Source organism: Hippopotamus amphibius, chromosome 12 (assembly GCF_030028045.1).
Source record: "Hippopotamus amphibius kiboko isolate mHipAmp2 chromosome 12, mHipAmp2.hap2, whole genome shotgun sequence".
Lineage (NCBI taxonomy): Eukaryota > Metazoa > Chordata > Mammalia > Artiodactyla > Hippopotamidae > Hippopotamus > Hippopotamus amphibius.
The window spans coordinates 4,682,104-4,704,840 of NC_080197.1; the positions used below are offsets into that span (position 1 = coordinate 4,682,104).

Sequence of the window (22,737 nt, forward strand, 5' to 3'; positions counted from 1 at the left end):
CAGGCTCTGAAGAGTTTCTGGGCTGGTGGCATATGCCAGCTCCACGGGACAGAAGCTCCTGTGCTTGGGACCCTTCTGGCACTGCAGACCTCTTCACCTCACTCTTCATTTGTATCCTCTATAATAAACCAATAAATGTAAGTAAAGTATGTTCCTGAGTTCTGTGAGCTATTCTAGCAAATGATCAAACCTCACAGGGGTGGAGGGTGTGTCTGGGGGGGATGTCTCAGCTCTGTAGCCACGTCAGACAGAAGTGTGCGTACCCTGGGCATATGACACTGGCAACTGGCAGCCGGAGAGACAGAAGAAGCCTTGTGGGCCTGAGCTCTGAACCTCTGAAGTTTCACAAACTCTAGGGAGTTTGGGTCAGAAACTAATTGAACCGAATGACGCCCACTAGTTGTCTGGAGAGCTGATTGCTGGCATGGAAAAAACCTACACATTTGGTGGAAGAAGTGTCATGAGTAAAAACAGTTACAGTGAATCTGCCTTGATACCATCCTACAGATTTCAGTTGTCGTTTTGCTGTTGGTGTTAACTCTTTTCTTCCCTTTGTGGTTCAGTCTACTGGCCCGACTTTAAATACAAATTTTATCACATGAGCTTAATGGCTGACTGGACACAGCAGAGGAAGGATCAGGAAATGTGATCAAGGTTTTGGGGAGTTCTCTTGGCTTTCCAGTTCCCCGTCTGGACCCCTGTGCCCTGGCTGCTGTCACCCTATGTCCAGTGAAGGCAGGGACTCCCTCAGAGAAGCTTCTCTGAGCTCACCTGCCACCTCAAGTCCCTGCAGTTGACAGCCTAAGGGCCGCATCTACGGCAGCTTCTCCCCGTCCCTGATTCTGCAGGGAAGGAGAGCAGCCGTGGGTCACTTCTCCCTTGTGAGTGGCTCGTTACTTTCTGAAGTTTAGTTCATTTAGGTTTCTTTGTGAGCTCAGATGTCTAATGGGCTTTTAAAAATTTATCTTGTGACTTTTTATATCTGAATGGTAAGCACACAGGGTTGTTTTAAGGATCAAGTTATCACACTTAAAGTCTAAAATATGAGCAATGGTATCACTACAACTTGAAGCTCGGAGTGGCTGTACCAATTCACATTCAGTGGTGGACTCACTGACAAGGCGAGATGAGGTCTCTGGGATGAGAGCGTTGAGAGAGGGAGTTCAGGGGCAAATATGTGGAGGCCCATGTGTGCCTGCAGTGACAACAGCAGTCATCTGCACTCACTGGAGAGAGGTGGCCCTCCAGGCTGTGAGCATGTATGAAATCAACTGGGAAGACCCAGGGCTGTGGCAGAAATCCTCCCTGCTGCCACATCTTAGGGGTGGACACCAAGGCCAAGAAACAGAAAAAGGAGGACCATCCCAAGAGGTAGGAAGGAGAATCAGAACTGTATCCCAGTAACAAGAGGCTCTGCAGAAAAAAAAAAAGCTACCTGTTTCTAGAGAAGACAAAGGTAACAAATGGGCTGCACTGGGCTATTTGCAAGGTGATGCTAAACTCTGTAACAGTGGCTTCAGTGGAGTAAAAGGGCAGAAGCCGATAAGAGGAGGATCTGAAATGAATCAGAGGTTGGTAAATAGAGACGATAACTGTATACAATTGCAAAAATCTTATAATTAAAGAACAATGTTTTTATTGAGCACATGACTAAGGGTAAGGCACTGGGGCTATATCTGTGGTCATTTTGGATAAGGTTCCTCTTCTCACAGAACTATGGAGTGGTGGGGTCAGACAATAAGTACATAAACAGATAAATGATTATAGATTTTAATATTTACTATGAAGGTAACAAAACATTGTGTGGCAATAGTGATTAGAGTGGTTATTTCAACAGAGAGGACACTAAAAGAAACAAACCCACTGGATATTCTAGAACTTTAGAAAAATAACTGAAATAAAGAATAAAGATAGGTTTAAAATTAGACTAGAATTAGCTGAAAAAGTTTCAAAGATTAAAAACTGGATGAAGGGTTAGGAGAAAATACCTAGTCTCAGGCATGGAGGAAAAAAATAATGGAAATACAGAAGAGAGTATAAGACACACACACACACCCTAAACTACATGTAATATTAGTCTGAGAATATAAGGAGAGAAAATGGAGCCAAAGCAATATTGAAGAGATAATGGTTGAGAATTTTCCAACTTGAAAGACATCAAACCACGGGTTCAAGAAATACTATGAACCCAAGCAGGATAAATACAACAAAAACCTCACCTAGGCATATCGCAGCCTGAAGACGGAAAGGAAATCTCAAAGGCACTCAGAAGAAAAAAATGACACATTAATATTGAGAGAGCAATGAGACTGACACCTGACTTCAATAAAAGCAGATGAAATCATAAGAAAACGGCATACACATTTTCAAAGGCCTGAGAGACAATAACCGAAAACCAAGAGTTCTACATCCAATGAAAACAGACCTCAAAAAATGATTGTGACCTGCCAAAATAGCTAAAATTAAAAACAACTGTTGGAGATGTGGAGCAAATGGACCTGTCATGCACTGCTGGCAGGAATGGAAAAGAGCACGCAACCACTTTGGAAAACAGGAAGTTCTTATAAACATGCCTTAAAACATATTGTGGTGGCCAGCCCCCAAGACGGCCCTAAGGATCCTGACTCCTGGTGTTCACGTCCTTGTGCACAGTGAATGCAGCAGACCCGTGTAACCAAGAATGAAGGTGAGGTCACAGAGACACCGTGGCTTCCCTCTTGGGCTCCCACGCTGTGAGGACACTCAGGCAGCCCTATGGAGAGGTCAGAATGGCAAGAGCCAGAATCGCCCAGCTAAGCTGCTCCTGAATTCCTGACCTACAAAAACTGTGAGCCAATAAGTGTTCATTGTTGTTTTAAGCTGCTAAATTTTAGGGTAATCTGTTACACAAGGACAGATGAGAAATATGCCTTTGAACCAGAAATTCTACCTTTAGGTATATACTCAAGAGTACCATGTGTACATATCCACACACAGAAAGCTGTACAGAAATCTGCACAGCAGCTTTATTCATAACAGCTTAAAAATGGGACTCCACTGACATGTCCATCAACAGGAGACTAGATAAACTGTGGTATGTTCATGTAACATAATACCACTCAGCAGTAAAAGAGAGCTATTCATAATGCAAAAACATGGATGAATCTCAAAAACAATATTCTGAGCAAAAGAAGGCAGCACAAATGAGTACATATAGTAAGACTGCATTTATATGAAGTTTAAAAACACATATTTACTCTATGGTGCTAGAAGTCAGACAGTGGTTAGGGGCAGGGGCGGGGGGGGTATACCAGGAAGGGCACTTTCTGGGGTAATGGAAATGTGCTATAGCTTGATGGCACTTAAACAAGCACAAGGTAAAAATTCACTGAACTACACATTTTACTGTAGGTAAATAAAAGCTCCATTTAAAAAAACATGAAATTAAGACATTTTCAGACAAAAAACCCAGCACCAGGAGAGTGGAGTAAAGGAGATATGAAATGGTGTTATTCAGAATGAAGTAAATAATCCTAGAGGGAAGGTCAGAAATGCAGGCAGGAATGTAAGGCAATAGGAAGAGTAAACATGTGGAGAAAACTGACAGGAATGTTGACTGCATAACAATAATCAAGGTCCTATGAGGTCTAGAATTAAAATACACTAAAACATAAAATGCAGGAAACAGAAATTGGATTTGAATCCTTGCATTGTTGGAATGTGGTGAAAGTAATTTATATTAGACTCAACTCAAGGATGCATAAAGTAATTGCTAGAGTAAACACTTAAAGAGCGATTAAAGAATGCATAATTACCAAGGTAACAAAGGGGGAAATACGGCATTAAAAACAAAACAAGACAGAATACAACCCAAAAGCCCACGGGACAGGGTAAATAAAAAACGAAGTGTAAAATTGCAGTGTTTAAACATAAACACATCAGTAATTATATTAAAAGTAAAATAATTAAATACTCAAATTAAAAGTCAAAGTAGGGGAGCTCTGAGTCCACGCACAGCGGTGGTAGCCCGCACCGGGAGAACCCTCGCCAACTTGTCAGGCAGAAAACCAGGGCCGCCGCTGGAGGACGGGGTTCAGGGCTCCCAGTGTGGCTGGAAACGGGGAGGGGATGCCCTGGAAAGGAAGATGCTGCAGAGGGAGCCTCATGTTTATACATCAAGTCTCTTCAAACCCACGGTGACTAAACCGCACCGTGTGGGGAGACTCCAAGGACAGCCACAATGGAAGGCTGAGAAAGCTGAGCAGAGATTCCAGCTGCTGCCTTCTGTGGCAGAGAAAGAGTTGGAAGTTTGAATCCTGCCAAATTACAGCGCCCAGCGAACACCCTGAATGAAAACCCAGATAGGCCACACTTCAGAAGTAAAGACTGTCCCAGGAACAAGGATTTGTCATGAGGCTAAAGACAACACTTCAAAAGAACCATCCTAACAACTGTAAAAGCAAGCTTCTACAAGCGCAACATGATTAGCCCATAGTTTAACTTTCTGCTAAAACAAAACTCAGCACTACTCAGAAGATGAGAGAATATAAAATCCCTACAACACATCTTCTGCAACATTCAGTATACAATAATAATCACAGAAAAGCCACTACAAACGCAGAGACACGTGACCCAAGGCCAAGAGAAAAAAAGAGTAAAGAGCAACAGATCCTGAGCTGATCCAGATGCTGGCCTGGCAGACGCGTGGTTAAAAGCTATTATCAATATAATTAGGACTTAAAGAGTCACACTGAGTGAACAGATAAGCTTACAAAATATAAAAAACAAAGATTCTAGAATTAAAGACAGTATCTGAAGTGAAAAAAATATAGTAGATGTGCTTAAAAGACAGGAGAAGAAAGGATCAATTGAACTTAAAGACAGATCAATACAAATAACGTGCTTTTGAGAATAGAAAGACAAAAACAAAGCAAAACAAAACCCCGGTCTCAGTCACCTGTGAGATAATATCCAACAGTTTAATACATGAGTAACTGGAATCCTATAGGTGGAGCAAGAGAATGGGGTAGACAAAATATTTAAAGAAATAATGGTTGAAAATGTCCCAAACAATCATATTTGTAATCCAAGCAACTCAGTCACCCCAGAGTAAACCAAGCACCAAGCACACAACAGTAAACTGCTGAAGACAAAAGATAAAGAGACCCTAGATAAATAGTGAGAGCCTACTGTATAGCACAGGGAACTCTACTCAATATGCTGTAATGACCCTATATGGGAAAAGAATCTAAAAAGAGTGGATGTATGTGCATGAATAACTGATTCACTTCATTGTACAGCAGAAACTAATACAACATTGTAAATCAACTATACTGCAATAAAAATTAATTAAAAAAGATAAAGAGATCTTAAAGCAGGCAAATAATAAGGAGATTTGCTACCTACAGGGGAACAGTGCTACGGATGACGACAGGCCATTCAACAGGAACCACGGAGTCCAGAATACAAGAGAAAACTACATTCAAAATGCTGAAAGAAAACAATTTGTACATTACACCTCCAGGACTTATTATTATATAGTTGGAAGTATGTACCTCTGACACCTTCACTCATTTCACCCATGTAATGTATAGCCTGATGTCTATAGTTAATAACACTGTACTGTATATTTGAAAGTTGCTGAGTAAATCCTAAATGCTCTCATCACAAGAAAAAATAAATTCTAACTATGTGTGGTGACTGGATGTTAACTAAACTTATTGTGTAATCATTTCACAATATGGTCCAATATCAAATCATTATGTGGTACAAAACCAACAAAATACAAAAAGGGGAAAAAAATCCAGAAATTTTTATCTAGCAAAAATATCCTTTTAAAGCAAGGATGCAATACAGGCCTTTTCAGATAAACAAAAGTGGAGGGAATCTGCCTCCAGCAGCCCTGAGAGCACATGGGATGCTAACACAGCTCTGTAAGTGGAAGGGGATGACATCAGAGGAAAACTCACTCTCCAGGAAGCAATGAAGAGCAATGGAAGTTGTAATATGTGTGCAAAATAAAAAGAAATGAGTTTTGCGCATTCCTTTTTTTTTCCTATCCTGAATAATTACTCTGTCTCAGAGGCGCTTACATGAGGTGGGCGAAGCAGGTAGGCACATGTGGTGGAGTGGTGCGGTGACCCAGGCTCATGGAGGCTGCGTGTGAGGTGAAGAGGGCCTCAACAACTCAATGTTATACGGTTTTACACCAGGCAGCCAGTTGTCTTTTAATATCTTTACTTACAGTAAAAGAGCCATAATTAAAAAAAAATTGAAACAGTCTCTAATTTACAAGTACAGAATTTATTTATCCTGAGCCATTTGAGAGTAACTTGCCTCATTACCTCTGAACATTAGGGGACATTTTCTACAAACAAGACTATCCTCCCACATAAGCAGAATAAGATAATCAAAACTGTGAAATTAACACTGACACATTACTACCGTCTGTTCCTCAGAGCCCATTTGAGTTTTGCCAATTGTCCTAATAATATCCTTTTTGGTAAACATCCAGTTCAAAACACATGCTGGATTTAGCTGTCATGACTCTTCAGTCTCCTTCAGTCTGGGTCAGCTTCTTAGTCTTTCCTTGACGTTTTAAACTTTGAGAGTTTTGAAGATTATGCACCTATCATTTTGTAAAACGTTTCTCAATCTGAGTTTGTCTGATGTTTACTCGCAACACAATTACATACAGTAAGGATGATTAAACTTTTGAAATTCAATGAATGTAATTGTGGTAGTTACAAAATATGTTCATTTTTTGCCTTTTGATACTCCTTCGTGCAAGAGAGTGAAGCTTAATACTGTACCCTGTGAGTCTGTGATGGGCTTAGTAACTCCCTTCTAAGGGGTCATAAAAATACTACAGATTCTTCCTTGCTTTCCCTTGGGTCACTTGCCCCGGGGAAAGTTAGCTGCCCTGTTGTGAGGACACTCAGGCAGCCCTGTGGAGAAGCCCACATGGTGAAGATCTGAGGAACTGAGGCCTCCAGCCAACAGCCATGTGAGTGTGCCACCTTGGAAGCAGATTCTTCAACCCCAGCCAAGCTTTCCAATGACTGCAGCCCCAACTTGACTGGGACATCCTGACTACAACACCACAGAAGACTCTGAGTTAGAACCATACCAGCTAAGCCACTCTGGTTTCTGATGCATAGGAAATATGGATAATAAATGTTTGTTGTTTCGAGCGGCTAAGTGTTGGGATAACGTGCTGCTTAGCAGTTGATAATGAACAGGTGCCCACCACATTAAGAGAAAAAGGCAGTGACAAACCATATTATCATCTAACAGACGAAGAAAAGTATTAAGACAAAATTCAAGACCCATTCTTGATTTAAAAAGAGCTTTCAGCAAACCAGAGAAAGGAAGCTTCCTTATCTTAATAATGGGCACCCTACACAACTAACATCATACTTAATAGTATTATGTTGAATGTTTTCCCACTAAGATTGGGAAAAGGCAATTATTCAATATGGTACTGGCGGTCCTAGCCAATGCAGCAAGGTACCGGAAAAATTGAAAGGAAGAAGTCAAACTGACTTTATTCTCAGACAACATGATCAACTATGTAAAAATTCTTAAGGATTGTACGAGATAGCTATCAGAATAAATGAATTTAACAGGATTAAAGTATATAAGGTCAATACAGAAAATCAATGATATTTCTATATATGGGTAACAATCCATTGCAAATAAAATAAAAAATTACAATTCCATTTACAATAGTTTAAAAAACATTAATATTTAGGAAAAATTTCTAACAAAAAAATATTTTAAGTCTCCTGCACTGAAATCTACAAAACAATGCATTGACAAATTAAAGGAGACAAAAGTAAATGGAGAAAGAGCACATTCACGACAGAAAACTCGATATTATAATTTATTAACATGCCAAGGCTACTCCATGGGAAAAAGAAAGTCTTTCAACAAATGATGTTGGGACAACTAAATAATCACACGAGAAAATAATGACTCTTACCTCTACCTCAGAGTACAGAAGAGTTAATCTGAGATGGATCAAAGAACTCAAAGTAAAGCTAAAACTATGATGAAAGCATAGGAGAATATCTTTGAGAACGTAGGACAAGCAGCACTTCTTTAGAGAGGACCAAAAAAGCATGAACCCAAGAAGACAAAACTGATAACATGGACTTCATTAAAATTAAAACTCCTCATTAGAAGACACCATTAAGAAAATGAAAAGGCAAGCCACGGAATGGAAGAAAATATTCACAATAAATATACCTGACAAAAGAGTTTTATGTGTATTATGTGAAGAATTTCTACAAGCCTGTAAGAAACAAGGCAAAAACCCCAAATAAAAATGGGCAAAAGACCTGAGCAGTGACTTCATAAAAGATTCATGAATGTCAAATAAACACGTGAAAAATGCTTAACATTACTAGTCATCTGGGAAATCAGATTAAAAGCACAATGAGATACCATTTCTCCACTAGAATAACTGAAGTTAAAAAGACAAATACTGGTGAGGATGCAGGGCAACTGGACTTCTATACATCGCAGGTGGGAGGGGAAAATGATACAACCGCTCTGGACAACTTTTTGGCAACTTCATATTAAGTTATATACGCACCTATCCTATGAACTAGAAATTCTACTAGTTATTTACCCAAAGGAAATGAAAACCTATGTCTACAAAAAGAGTTGTAAAAGAATGTTCACAGCACCTATATTCCTAATAGCCCCAAAGTGGAAACAACCTGGATGTCCATAACCAGGAGAGTGGGTACACAAACTGCGATCTATTCATAAAAGAGAACATTAGTCACCAATTAAAAAAAGGGACTATGATACATGTAACAACATGGTTGAATCTCCAAAACATCGTTTTATGAGGAAGAAATAGGACACCGAAGAGTGTCTTCTGTACTATTTCATTTACATGAAATGCAAGAACAGGCAAATTAACGCAATGATTGAGGTTAGCAGTGGTCAGTTATAGGGAGTAGGACTCACAGAAACAAACTTCTGAGATGATGAAAATTTCTGGATCTTGATTAGGTGGCAGTTATATGGAATATACTTTATCAAATTCAAATCATAAGCTGCCTACAAGAAACCCACCTTAAACAGAAAGATACAGAAAGGTTAAAAAAAGGATGAGACAAGGATGCACCATGGAAATACTGACCAAGGGACACAGTGTTGTTATAGTAACAGACACAATTATACCTCAAGGCAAAATGCAATCCCACAGCTAAAGAGTACATTTCACAATGTTAGAAGGTTTGTACTATCAGTAAGATATAAAATTCTAGATTTATAAGTACTTAATGTAGCTGCAAAACAGATAAAGTAAAATTGACAGAACAAAAAGGATAAACAAATACACAACCATCGCGGGAGATTTTTAACCCACTAATCTTTTAGTAACTGATGGATTTGGACAGATCAAAAAGCCAGAAGAAATGACCAACACGATTAATAAACTAGACCTGATTCCACTCACAGAACATGGCAAATAACAGCTGCAAAGTATACAATCTTTTCAGACACATATGAAATGTTTACCAAAATCAACACATGCTGGGTAAATTGCAAATTGTATCAGAAATTAAAGGATTTAAATAGGTTCTCTCCTCTCAGTACAGTTATGCCAGTAATCACTAAAAAAAAGTTAATTAGAAAATTTCCCTATATTTGGAAATCAACAAAGACAATCTAAATGATGCTTAGATCAAAGATGAAATCGTAATACATACTGGAAAATATTTTGAAATGAATGACAATGAAATGATGATATATAAAAATCCGTTGGATCCAGCAAAAGCCATGGCTAAGGTTTTAAAACATAAGGAATACAACTGAAAATAAGGACTGAAAATCAGTTATAGAATCATCTATACCAAGAAGTTAGAAAAAGAATAGCACATTGAATAGGACAGAAACTATAAAGATATGAGCAGGAATTAAGGAAATAAAGAGAAATACTGTAGAGCTGACCAAAGACAAAATCAGAAATATAGAGGGGATATACGTAAAATGTAAAAAGTATAAAGTCTTAACATCTTTATGCCAATAAATTGGGAAAAGTATATGAAGAGAGTCAAAATCCTTAAAACAAACAAACCAACAAACCACAATCTATCAAAATCGATACAAAAAATAGAAAATTTGAAAATGAATAATCTTACAACTAGGAAAGAAACTGACTCCTTAAACTCTATTACACAAGGGCAACTCGCAGCCCACATGTGTTTTACTAATCATTTAAAGAAGAAACAAGAGCAATTTTATACAAACTCTCCCACAGAAGAGCTTCTCAACTAGTTTTATGAGAGAAGCAAAACCTTCATACCAAATCTGACAAGTACATTATAGAAAGGCAACCTTACTCAAATGTAAGTCCTAAAAAAAACACTGTAAACTAAAGCCAGTGATGTGTAAAATAATAACAATATCACAATCTAAGTGGATTTATTCCATGAAAATTCAAAAATGTTATTTACCACATTAACAGCATAAAAGAATAATTACGTGATCAAGCCAATAAATGTAGAAAAATCTTTGGTAAATTCCACACTTATTCATGTTAAAAACAAAACAGAACAAACCAAACTCCAGCATATGATGAAAAGGACACTATAATGAGATAAGGTGTATGTACAAAAACCCTACAGCAAACATATTTAATGGTATTATAGTGACAGCTTTCCTGCTAAGATCAGAATAAGATAAGAATACCCAGTACGACCATTTCTACTCAACACTGTACTGGAGATCCTACTCAACTCAATAAAAGACACAAAAAGTTTAAGGATTAGAAACAAAGCTATTTCACAGCAATACTATTTAGCACATTAACAGCAGAAAACTGCACGGAAACATCAAACCCCCTGGATTAAATTTAACGAAAGATGTGCGAGTGCACTATACAGAAAAACAGAAAAATGCTTAGAAAAGATGTGGAAGAATAATCTATGTTCATATACTGAAGATGCAGTATCACACAGATGTCATTCCTCTCCAAGCCAATCTATAAATTCAATGGAATGTCAATCAAAAACACAGTGGGAATCAGTGTGTTGGTGTGTGTAAAAACGGATAACACTGATGTTTACATGCAAATGTAACAGGCCAAGAACAGCCAAGAAATTACTGAAGAATAACACAGAAGTACTCATACCACTGGACATTAAGACTTATTACAAAGACACAGGAATTAAGAAACTGTGACACAAGGACCGAGAAAAAAAGACGGATCGTCTCTTTAAAAGATCACTGACTAAGACAAAAAGTAAGTGTATTGTGGATTTTATAACACGCAGAAGTAAAATACATGACAATAACAACGCAAAGGATGAGTGAGGGGAAATGAAACTACTCTTGTAAGGTTCTCATACTATATGTGAAATTGTATATTATTTGAAGGTAGGCTGATAAATTAAAGAAGTATATCGTAAATCCTAGCGCAACCACTAAAATAACAGAAGTAAAGCTAACAAGATAACAGTGGAGATAAAATGGAACCATTAACATGGGGCAAGTAGAAAAATACAGCAAGATAGTAGATTTAAGCCAAACCATATTGATAATTATAAAAAATAAAAATGGTCTAAACCAGTACTATACAACAGAGCCTCCCAGAACTTTCTACAATGAGAACTTGAAAGGTAGCTAGTGTGACCGAGGAACTGAATTTTAAATTTTAACAAGTTCGGATAGTCACATGTAGCTACCAGCAACTGTATTAGACAGAGTAGGTGTAAACACTCCAATTACAAGGCAGGACCCATAATGCTGTCTGCAAGAAACTCACTTTAAATATACACATATAAATAGGTTAAATGTAAACGGATGGGAGAAGATATGCAAACACTGACCAACAGAGAACTGAAGAGCCTGTATTCATATGAGACCGAGTAGGATTCGGAATCAGGACTGTTACTAGTCCTGGTAAAAGAGGCACATTTCATGATAGTGAAGGGGTCAAGTGATCAAGAAAAATAACAATGCTACATGTAGATACACTCAATAACAGGAACTTCAAAACACATCAACAAAAACTGATTAAACTAAAAACAGAACTAGACAAATCTTCAATTAGGGTTGGATTTCAAACACTCCTTTCACTGCAAATGACAGGGAAAACATCAGTTAAGGCTACACAGGACAGGAACAGTGCTATTCGCCAAGCCGATTACTTAACATTTACAGAAAACACCACACAACAGTAGCAGAACACATTCTTTTCTGATACACATGGAACATTCATGAAGACCATATTATAGGCCATGAAACAAATGCCAAACATAAAAGGTTTGAAATAATAATGAGTATGTTCTTTGACCACAATGGATTTAAACTACAAATCAATACTAACTGAAAATTTCTGGAAAATCCCCAAATAATTGGAAGTTAGAAAACATACTTCTAACAACTAACAGGTCAAACAAGTCACAAGGGAAAGAAATACTTTGAACTAAATGAAAACTAAAGCACAACATATCAAAATCTGTGGGATTCACTCAAACAAGCACTTATAGGGAAATCTACAGTTCTAACTGCATTAAACGCACATATGTAAAACACCTTAAAATCAATATTCTACACTTCTACCTTAAAAACCTAAAAAAGAAGAAATTAAGCCATATTAAGCAAAGAAAGGAAAAAAATGAAGATAAAAGCAAAAATCAATGAAAAGGAAAACAGTGAAATAGTAATGAAATAAAAAACTGGTAGAAGACCATTAAAATTGCTAAACTTATAGCCGGAGAGATCCTAATGACATTAAAAAGATAATAGAGGAATGTTACGAACAACTTTATGCCAATAAATTAAAAAACAGATACAACGGACAAATTCTTTGAAAGACACAAACTACCAAAGCTTATTCAGGAAAAACTGAATAGGCTCATATCTATTAAAAAAACTGAACTGGTAGCTAAATTTTTCTGACAAAGAAAATTCCTTGCTCAGATGGCTTCATTTGGTATAATTTGTGAATTATAACAAACCTTTAAGGGAGAAATAATACCAACTCTACATGAACTCTTCCAAAAAGGCTGAAGAGAAAAAAAAGACACTTCCCAACTTATTTTATGAGGCCCTGATACCCAAACTAGAGGAAGATATTACAGAAAACTACAGATCAATATCCATCTGTAGGAGGCAAAAATCCGTAGCAAAATTTTAGTAAATCAAATTCGGTAATGTATTAAAAAAAGGATAATAACCAAGTGAAATTTATCCGAGGAATGCAACACTGGCTTAACATTTTAGTAGAGATTGTTGTAATTCACTATTTTAAGACTGAAAAAGTATAAGAACAGTTGAAAAGGTGAAAAAAACCACCTGTCAAAATTCAACACAATTCTTGATTTAAAAAAATCTCATTGATTTAGGGACAGACGAGAACATTCTCAATCAGATAGTGGGCACCTATAAAAAACCCTAGAGCCCAGCTATCCAACTTAATGGAGAGACCAAATGCTTTCCCCTCCAAGGTTGGGAATAAGGTAAGGTGTTTGCTCTTACCACTTCTCCAAGTACTGGTGGTCTCAGCTCATGTGATAAGGCAAGTAAAATAAATAAAAGACATATAGATTGGAAAGAAAGAAATAAAACTGCTTATTTCAGATGAATGATTGTGCACCTAAGAAAATCTCAAGGAATCTATTAAAAAAAGGTGCCTGAACTAACTGAATTTAGCAAAGTCACACGACACAAGGTCAATATGTAAAAATCAATCTTATGTCTATATATTAGTAACAAAATTGAAATTTGAAAATTCCATATAATTTATAGTGACAGAAAGCGTGTAAGTGGTTGCCTGCAGCCAGAGGTAGGGCAGCGATGAGTACAGGATGGGACAGGGAACAGACTGGGGTGGTGGAAGTGTTCTACATCTTGACTGCAGCGGCGACCTCACACAGGTATAAATTTGTCAGAATTCATCAACATGCTCACTAAAAATGGGTGCATTTTATTGCATGTAAACTATACTTCAGTAAGTCAATTAAAAACAGATCAATGGGACATAATAAAAAATTCACGAAAAGTACACTATACATACAGATGCTCAATTTCTGACAATCACAGCTCAGTATAGAACGGTGAGTTATGGATGGTCTTAAAAAAAAAAGCGATGAGGACTATTGGATAGCCCTATTGAAATTAAAAAAAAAAAGGCCACCCCCACCATATTTATTTTACATCTCATCCAGAAATTAATTCCAGGTAAAATTTAAATCTAAATCTGAAAAGTGAAACAAAATTTCTATAGGATAACAGGAGAATATTTTCATGATCTTGGTAAATGTTTGTTAAAAGGACATAAAAAGCACTAAACATAAAGATTGATCAAATGGACATATTAAAAGTAACAGCTCTTCATTAAAAGATCCTTTCAGAGCGTGAAAAGGTTAGTCACAGAGTATGAGAAAATATCTGCAATACTCAGAACAAATGACTAGTATCCAAGACATATGCAATACCCACAAGTCGATAAGAATATGACTGACAACCCAATAGAAAAATGAACAAGATTCTCAACCAGGCAACATATCCAAATGACCAATAACCATATGAAAATGTGTTCAAAAGCTTTAGTCACATGGGAAACAGAAACTAAAACCAGAATGAGGTACTACCACCCTCCAACATATCTAAAATTTGAGACTGATGATAACATATGTTATAGGGGGTATGGAGCAACTGGAACTCCCACACACTGCTGGCAGGAATGTGAACTGCCACAATACTTCACGAGTTACCTGCTAGAGTCATATATATTCCTCCTGACCCAGGAATTTCAGTGCCAATTGCCAAAGAAATTCCATACATATGGGCACAAAAGACACGTACAAAAATGTTCACAGCAGAATTGTTTGTAACAGCCCCAGACTAGAAACAAAGACAACATCCAACAGTAGAATAAACTAGGATATACTTACCATACAGAGATGAAAAAGAACACTCTTATTACATGAAGTGATGTAGATGAATCTCACAAGGTTTGAATAAAATAAGCAAATACAAAACAATATCTACTGCCTAATTCCATTTAAATAAAAAAAAAAAAACTATAGTGTTAGAAGCTCATTAAAAAATAACAGTTGCTAAGAAATAGCAAATGCTTACCATATGCCAAGTACCATTCTAAGTAATTTCTATGTATTTAAACTCCATTTTCACAACTCTATAATTAGATGCAACTAATTATTCCAAATGTGCAAATTTAGTCACAAAGAGGTTAAATAATTTGCTCAAGGCCACAGCAACTACGTGCTAGACCTGGGATGTGAAGGTAGCTAGCCTGGCTTGAGAGCCTGCATTCTAATGCTATGTTGACGCTCAGTGGTAGTGTTTTACTGGAAAGATGGAGGGAGGGCAAATGAGCAGAGGGAGGTGGGAGAAATTGCATGACTAAATTCCCATCTCCCAAGAAAATAATCAGTAGATAATGCCTAAAACTGGGGGCTGTGGTGCGGGAGAAGAGAGAAGGGATCAAGAATTAGCAGTATATGCATGTTATGAAAAAATCTAGAGGAAAGATCAGAAAAATCAGCTAAACACCATCACAACAGTAGCTGCCTCTAGGGAGTGAGTCAGAGTGGACCAGGGGACTGTTAAACTTAATAAGCCTTGTTGTTACAGAAAAAAACCACATGCACATTCCTCTGATAAAAATAATTTTAAAAGATTTTTAAAAGATCTAAATATGTATTGAGCGCAGTGTCCCTGGCATTTAGCTAAACATTTTAAATACAGTATCTCACGGAATTCCCCTAACAATATGGAGTTGGTGCCGGTATTACTATTATATTGCTGATGGGGAGACAAATTCAGGGTTAACTAGCTGGCAGGTGGCAGAGTCCAGGTCTGGACCACCACAAGGGAAGATGAAGGTCTAGAAGTAAACAAAGCAAAAGGGATGGAAGGATACTCAGAAGGAGCCTAGGACAGGAGCTAGTGACTCATGCTGGCTTCAGGGAGGGGAGGGGACATTAGGAGGGGGATCTGAGAAGGATGCCCAGGTTGCTAGCTTGAGTACCCAAGGACATGTCGGTCCTTTTCTCTACCACAAGGTCCATGGAAAGAGGAGCAGAGGGTGAAGCCTCTGATGGGGAGTTCACGAGCTCAGTCATGTATACGAGTCCCTCGGTGTTTGGGAAAGGCATGGAGAAGGACGCAGAGCGGGGAAGACCAAGACGTATGAACTCAGCAGGGAAAGGGGCGGGGAGAAGAAAGGGGATCGGTCACGGATCCAGGGAGAGAAAGAACATGTCTGGGGCCTGGCCTTGTTGCCTGCCCAGCCTCCAGGCCACCCGTCCAACGTGCCCCACCCTCATGGCTCCTGCTGTCCCCCATGCTACTCACCACCCTCAACACCACTGACAGTTACCGTCCACTCTTCAAAAACTTTTTCCCCCAAGCTTTTTTCTGAAATATAATCCACTCATGTTTCAATATTGAAATGTCAGGGCTTGCAAGTGCCTTACACCTGCCCTGTTTCCCTCAGGAACCAGTCATGCCCTCGGGCCTCGGTGAGGCCCCTGCTACAGGCTCTCACAGGTGCTCCACATTCCTCCTTGGGAGCACAGAAAATGGTTGAAGAGATCACTTTCTATACAGAGTATGTCTCTCTTCTCCTAGAGGAGGTTCATGAGCGCAGGAGGGTTTGGCAGACTTTTTCTGAAAAGGTCCAAATAGTAAATACTTTTGGCTTTGTGGGCCACAGGGTCTTAGTCACAACTATCCAGCTCTGTCATTGGAGCCTGGAAGCTGTGGAGACAACATATAAATGAATGGGTACGATGTGTCTCAGTAACACTTCATCTATAAAAACAGGAGGTGGGCCAAACGGCAGCAATTTGCTGAGCCCTGGTCTAAGTCACCAGCCCCCAGACCTGCATCTGGCATACAGCAGGCACTCAATCAATGAAGAAAGAAAGAAAAAAGCCCGTTGGCTTTGGCAATGAGATGGAAAGAGGGACTGAGGGGAGGTGGCTTCAGTGGGATGGTGGGGGTGGGAGAGAGGCAGCAGGGGGCTGAGAAGCAGCAGCTGAGGAAGTCCTCTTTCCAGAGCCCCCAGTTTGCCCGGAAGGCTTGGAGGCCGGCCCCAGCTTAGGGGAGCGTGTTGGCAGGCTCCGACAAGAAGGCAGGGCTGGGGAAGGAAGGGGAGCCCCAATGAAAGGGGTCTCCAGAGCTCAGGCGTGTGTGGGGTGGGTCATGTTGGAGGAGGACAGCTGCTGGGGACAGAGCAACAAGGACAGGTGGAGGAGATGAGGGGAAAGTCTCATCTTCCTCTTTCCTGTGAGACGTGCACCAAGACCGCCTGGTGAAGAAAGAGGAGCTCAGAGAGGTGAAGAACCCCAGCGCCCGTGGGACCGGGAGGGCTGGCCGCCCAGTACAGGGCCACAGGCCTGAGCACGACCCTCCGCCTGCCCCTGTCGCTGTGAGACAGCACTTCTCACCACGCTGGCACCCGGGATTCAGGGCTGACTAGCAGGAGATGTGTCACTCACTGAGCCACCAGCGCGGCCAGCTATCACTTCCTGTCCCTTCACTTTCCCATGCAGGTAGTGACAGGCAGGCCGGAGGAGGATGAGTTCACACTTTAAACATGCAGACATACCCAGTTCTTTCCTGAGGGGCATTGAAAGGCATTTGAATTTCAGAGACTTCGTGGCTGTTTCCACCTTGATGCCTTCACATGTGTACGTGTATGCTATAAAATACTTCCCAATTAGGCAGAACAGAATTTTTCTTTAAATGGAAAAAACCATTTGACGGGGGCTTTGCACAGCAGCTATCTACTTTTACAAGCCTAACAAAGTATTAAAACCCACAAAACACAACTTCTTGCAGAGAAAGTATTAATACCACAATATCTAAACAGCCTGAGAAATTCTGTCACAGAGTCAAGAACCTATAGCCAGTCAATATCACTTATCCTAAGAACCACATACCTGAAAAAAACTTTACATTTTGACATTGATTCGTCAATTGATTACTGCTACTGGAATGTGTAGAAGCAGTGCTGTAATGTGTGAGAAGGGTTCGGACCCCAAACTCTTTTTCAGGAAGAATTAAAGCCATCTAAAATATCTTTTAGTTGACATGCCAGGGGGAAAAAAATGAATTAGGACCTGTTTTCTTCTGCCTTATTTCAAGTAATTGCTGTTACTATTCATAGATCAAAGGCTCTATGTATATGCTATTAAGTAAAACTTTAATTCACACTTTTATTTTTAAGTTTTCATCCCTCACAAGTCAAAACACAATTTTCCTAAAACACATCAATCCTCATTCTACTGTTTCAATTCTTTCAGAGATGATGGGAACCACTGTCTCCAAATTCACCAGAGTTTAAACTGGGGATGCCTACCTCTGTAGCACACTTTTATTTGAATGGACTTTTCAATACACCTTTAGATGCATATTCAATAAACTAATCTCTTACCCTATCGTTGGGTTGATATTCGGATCAAAACTGTCTTCCACGAACCGCCACACAATACTTGATTTACCTACACCTGTATCCTGAAAGAGAATGAGAGAGGTGAAGAAGAAAAAGTTACCTGCTTGCACACACCAAAAACTACCTTGTGTCCTAAGTTCAGGATTTTGGACAAAACATCCGGATAGGTAAATTTTAGAAGTTAAGAAACACAAAGGAGGTTTTCATAAAAATTCAGTGGAGTAATTACAAGATTTCAAAATGTATTGTAGGAGAGGGGTTCTGAGTTTTTAAGAAACACGAGGATCCTTTGAAAGGCCCAAAGTTTCTGCTTAGTGTGCAAAGTGACAAACTCATTCGCTTTCTAACAAATCTAAGTTAACTATAAACTCTTGAACTACTTCTGAGTAATCCCTGATAAATCCCAGCCCCACCCTATCTGAGAAGGGGGAAGACTAGTTACTGAAATGTTTTTCAGTCTTTAAAGCAGCAACTCAGGCAAGAGGGCATCAACTTCAGAAAGTGTGCTCTGAAACAGCAACGTTGCCTTGACAAGTCAGGAAGCTGAAGCTTCAAACTAGGCTTTGGGGCTTCCTCATTTGAATGTCCCCCCCAAGGAAAGTAACTCCGCGTGAAGTGTGGGAGGTATCCCACAGGTCCCAAAACACCAAGCAGACGGGGAAGGAGACTAACGCTGCTTGTAAACCTAAAGACCTGTTACTGGTTTTACTTTGCAAGACTTGGCCAACTCCTAACTAGTACCTGGGGAAACTACTTAGGAGCTGCTCCCAACCCAGATGCGATGGAGAGGCAGGGAGGGCTCTTCACCCTCTGGGGGGAGGGCAGAGTCCTTGGGCTCCAGGGAGGGACGAGGGTGAAGGCCCCTCCACACAGCAAACCCTTCAGGAGGGTGCGGCCAGGTGGGCGGGACGGCCCGGGGGCTGGAGGGAGGCTCCCGGGGCAGGCAGGCGGCGTCCCACTCCGAAGCTGGGGGAAGGGGCGGCGGGGACGCGGACACGCCCGGGCCCCGGGCCCGCCCGGCCTCCCGCGGCCCTCCCGGCCGGCCCGCCGCCACTCACCCCCAGCAGACACACTTTGAGCTCCCTCAGCGCCATGGCCTGGGAGCCAGGGGCGCGGGCCCGCCGCCGCCCTAAGTTGAGGAAGGAGAGGCCCGGCCCAGCACGAGCATCCCCCGGCGCCGCCGCCGCCGCACGGCCTAACCCCGGCCGCGGGGCGCGTAGAAGCGGCGGCCGCCTGTTCGCCGGCCCTGGGCCCGGCCCGTCCGTCGCCAGCCGCGCGGGGCCCGCCTCAGCAGCCGGGACGGTGCCGCGGGTTCCCGAGCGCCACCGCTGCCGCCATCTTGGGACGCCGGCCGGGTCACCTGACCTCCCCGCCCACCTCGGCAGCCACCTTCTCCGCGAGGGCGGGGCCGGCCGGCGCCGCGAGGCTCTCGGGGACGCCCGGGCCCGGGGCGGGGCCGGCGGCGAGGGGGCGGGCCCCGAAACCAGATGCCCCGCCCCTCTCCCTCCGGCCCCGCCCCTCGCGCACCGGCCCCGCCTCCAGGCCCATCCCAAGATGGCGGGTGAGTGGGGCCGGACTCCCGGGGCGCCCCCTCCCGCCCATCCGGGACCACCCCGCGAGGCCCGGGGACCCCCCCACGCCCGCCCCTGAGCCCGCCTGCCGCAGTTCCCTTGTAACTCCCCGTGTGTCTCTTGGTTTTCAGAGATGCCCCTGTACTTTGTGGACTTGCAGGATGACTTGGACGACTGTAAGTAACAGTTGGGGCGTCCCGCCCCTCCCTGGGGGCCCGCTCACAGAATTCGGGGCGCACGGAAGGCGGGCTGGGACCTACAGGCTGGGCTCCCTGTGTTGGGACCAGCGTGGCGGGACCCCCAGCTGCCTTGATGACTTGTGGCGGTCCCGCCTTCCCGGCGGGGCGGCCGAGGCTGAGGAGGGTTCTGCTGTTGGGAAACCTCTGACTTCCCGTCACTTTCTTTCTCTTCCTCCTGCTCCTGCTCCTGCTGGGCCCGGGGGGCGGGAGGGCTGCTCCCGCCTCCTAGGGGTTCCGGGCGGGAGGAGGCGTGGCCACCCTGGGGGTCGGGAGTCGCGGGGGGCTTCCTCCCAGGGGCGCCCCTTTCCCCCCCGGACTTCTCAGAGGCTGGGGAGTTTGGGAGGTCCGGCTCCCCGTGTGGCCGGCCACAGACTCGCGCAGACTTCTCCAGTGGCCCGGCCGCAAGCCCAGGAGCCCGTTGGGTGGATATCCTTCACCTGTCCCTTACCTGCCCTTTCCTTTAGGATCACTTTAAGGACTGATGGCCCAGGAAGGTGTTTCTGGAAATGCAAGTTCTCATTTGTGGTGAATGAAGCATTCCCTTTCCATTCAACAAAGATTTTTTGAGCACCTGCTGTTTCTGGGCTGGGCCATGTGCAACCGGGATGGGGAAGAGAGCCGACTTGTAACCAGTTAACTACCAAACCCCGGGATGCCTGCTGATGAAGGAGGCCTGTACAAACCATCACAGTGGCCAACGTTAATGGGGGCTCACTGTGCTCTCTTCCCTTCCCCATCTACAACTTTCCTACTAACAAGAACTGGTGTTTACAGAAAACACCGTAGGTCAGGCACAGTTTAAACTCTTTATACACACTATTTCTTTTAGAAGGAGGGAACTTTATTAAAGTAGAATGACACTTGAAGGGGCCAGTGGTTAGGAGTATGGGTTCGGGAGTCAGATGCCCAGAGGCTGAAGTCCTGAGCCATTCTTTACTGCCTCTGTGATCCTAGCCAAGTCACTGTACCACTCTGAGCCTCACTGGTCTCATCTGTAGAATGGGCGTAATAGTGGTCCACCTCAAAAGGCTTTTGTGTAGGAAGGGGATATGGGGATATATGTATACATAAAGCTGATTCACTTGGTTGTAGAGCAGAAACTAACACAGCACTGTAAAGCAATTATACTCAAAGATGTATTTAAAAAAAGGCTTTTGTGCAGGTTAAATAATAAAAGGTTTAGCGCAAAGCCTTGTACACAGGACACACTGGGTAAATATTATCTGCCATTGTTGTTATTGATGTGATCATTATTCATAATTATTTAACACTGTGGGGCAAGATACAGTGTAGGCCCCTGGTTTACAGAGCTGAATGTTTCAGCCAATGGGCGTCTTCGAATGGAAGGGATGTAGCATTTCTCTTGATAAACATCAGTAAACTGCTGTTAAGGCGCCTCTCATTCATCGATTGGATATTTCGCCTGGCAGGAAAAGCTGATTTCTGGCCATTTCAGTTATCTAACAAACCACCCCAAAAGTCAGTGGCTTAAATCAACAGCATTTTGTTATTTCTAACAATTCTCTGCATTGACTGGGTGATACAGACGCTTTGTGTGTTATCTTTGAACTCTGGAGAGATGAGAAGGTCCAAAGTGGCCTTCCTCACATGGCTGTTGGCCTAGAAATCTGCAACTGTAGGTCAGGGCATCAGTTCTCTTCCAGGTGCTTCTTCCACTTGGGTAGCTTGGGTTTCTCAAAGTGTGGTGACGGCAGGCAACTGGATCTCTTTTCTGGCATCTAGCTTCCTTTTGTCTTTTTTGTGTATGTGTACAAAAAGGACTTAAGAGATGGTATAGGAAAAAATAATTCTGATTTTACTTTGGCCCTGTTTGTACAAATACTGGGTGTTTGAGACTTTAAATAAAGAATACCTTAGACTTTCCTGGTGACCCAGAGGTTAAGAATCTGCTTGCCAATGCAAGGGACATGGGTTTGATCCCTGGTTCAGGAAGATCCACATGCTGAGGAGCAACTAAGCCCGTGCACCACAACTACTGAACCTGTGCTCTAAAGCACACGAGCCACAACTACTGTGCCTGTGCACTCTAGAGCCCACGTGCCACAACTACTGAGACTGCATGCTGCAACTACTGAAGCCTGCCCACCTAAAGCCCTGCTCTGCAACAGGAGAAGCCACTGCACTGAGAAGCCCGCGCACAGCAATGAAGAGTAGCCCCCAGTCGCCACAGCTAGAGAGAGCCCACACGCACGGCAGTGAAGACCCAATGCAGCCCAAAATAAATAAATTAAAAAAAAAAGAATCTATTAAAAAGTGCCTTAAGTACTCTTTAGCAGACTGCTGAAGACTTGTCCCAGTAAGGAAGGAAACCCGCATTATGGCTCTGAACACACCCATGCATGGGTAGGGCAACCCTTGGAGCCTCCTGGGGCTTCTTTTTTGAGCCGGGGTGGGGGCTTTCAGGGTGCTGTACCTATGAAATTACAATATAATCGGTCTGATTAATAGCCATAATAGGAGGGCCTGTGCTGCCCTG

The 22,737-nt window shown here is 42.0% G+C and overlaps 2 protein-coding genes across 5 annotated transcripts in view; one reads left to right on the forward strand and one right to left on the reverse strand.

Annotated features, from left to right (window-relative positions):
- RAB22A (RAB22A, member RAS oncogene family) overlaps positions 1 to 19,620 on the reverse strand; it is a 59,855-nt gene extending 40,235 nt beyond the window's left edge. For all 3 annotated transcript variants that reach the window (XR_009048446.1, XM_057702737.1, XM_057702736.1), the window contains exons 1-2: positions 19,489 to 19,620; positions 18,413 to 18,492 (exon numbers count right to left, since the gene is read on the reverse strand). Coding sequence is in view for 2 of the 3 variants with exons in the window: in XM_057702737.1 (XP_057558720.1) it covers positions 18,413 to 18,492; positions 19,489 to 19,524 (116 nt within the window). In the remaining variant the exon portion in view is untranslated. The remainder of the gene's footprint in view (positions 1 to 18,412; positions 18,493 to 19,488) is intronic.
- Positions 19,523 to 22,737, forward strand: part of LOC130833278 (serine/threonine-protein phosphatase 4 regulatory subunit 1-like) — a 72,944-nt gene continuing 69,729 nt past the window's right edge. For both annotated transcript variants that reach the window (XM_057702735.1, XM_057702734.1), the window contains exons 1-2: positions 19,523 to 19,991; positions 20,133 to 20,177. In XM_057702735.1, coding sequence (XP_057558718.1) covers positions 19,523 to 19,991; positions 20,133 to 20,177 — 514 coding nt within the window. The remainder of the gene's footprint in view (positions 19,992 to 20,132; positions 20,178 to 22,737) is intronic.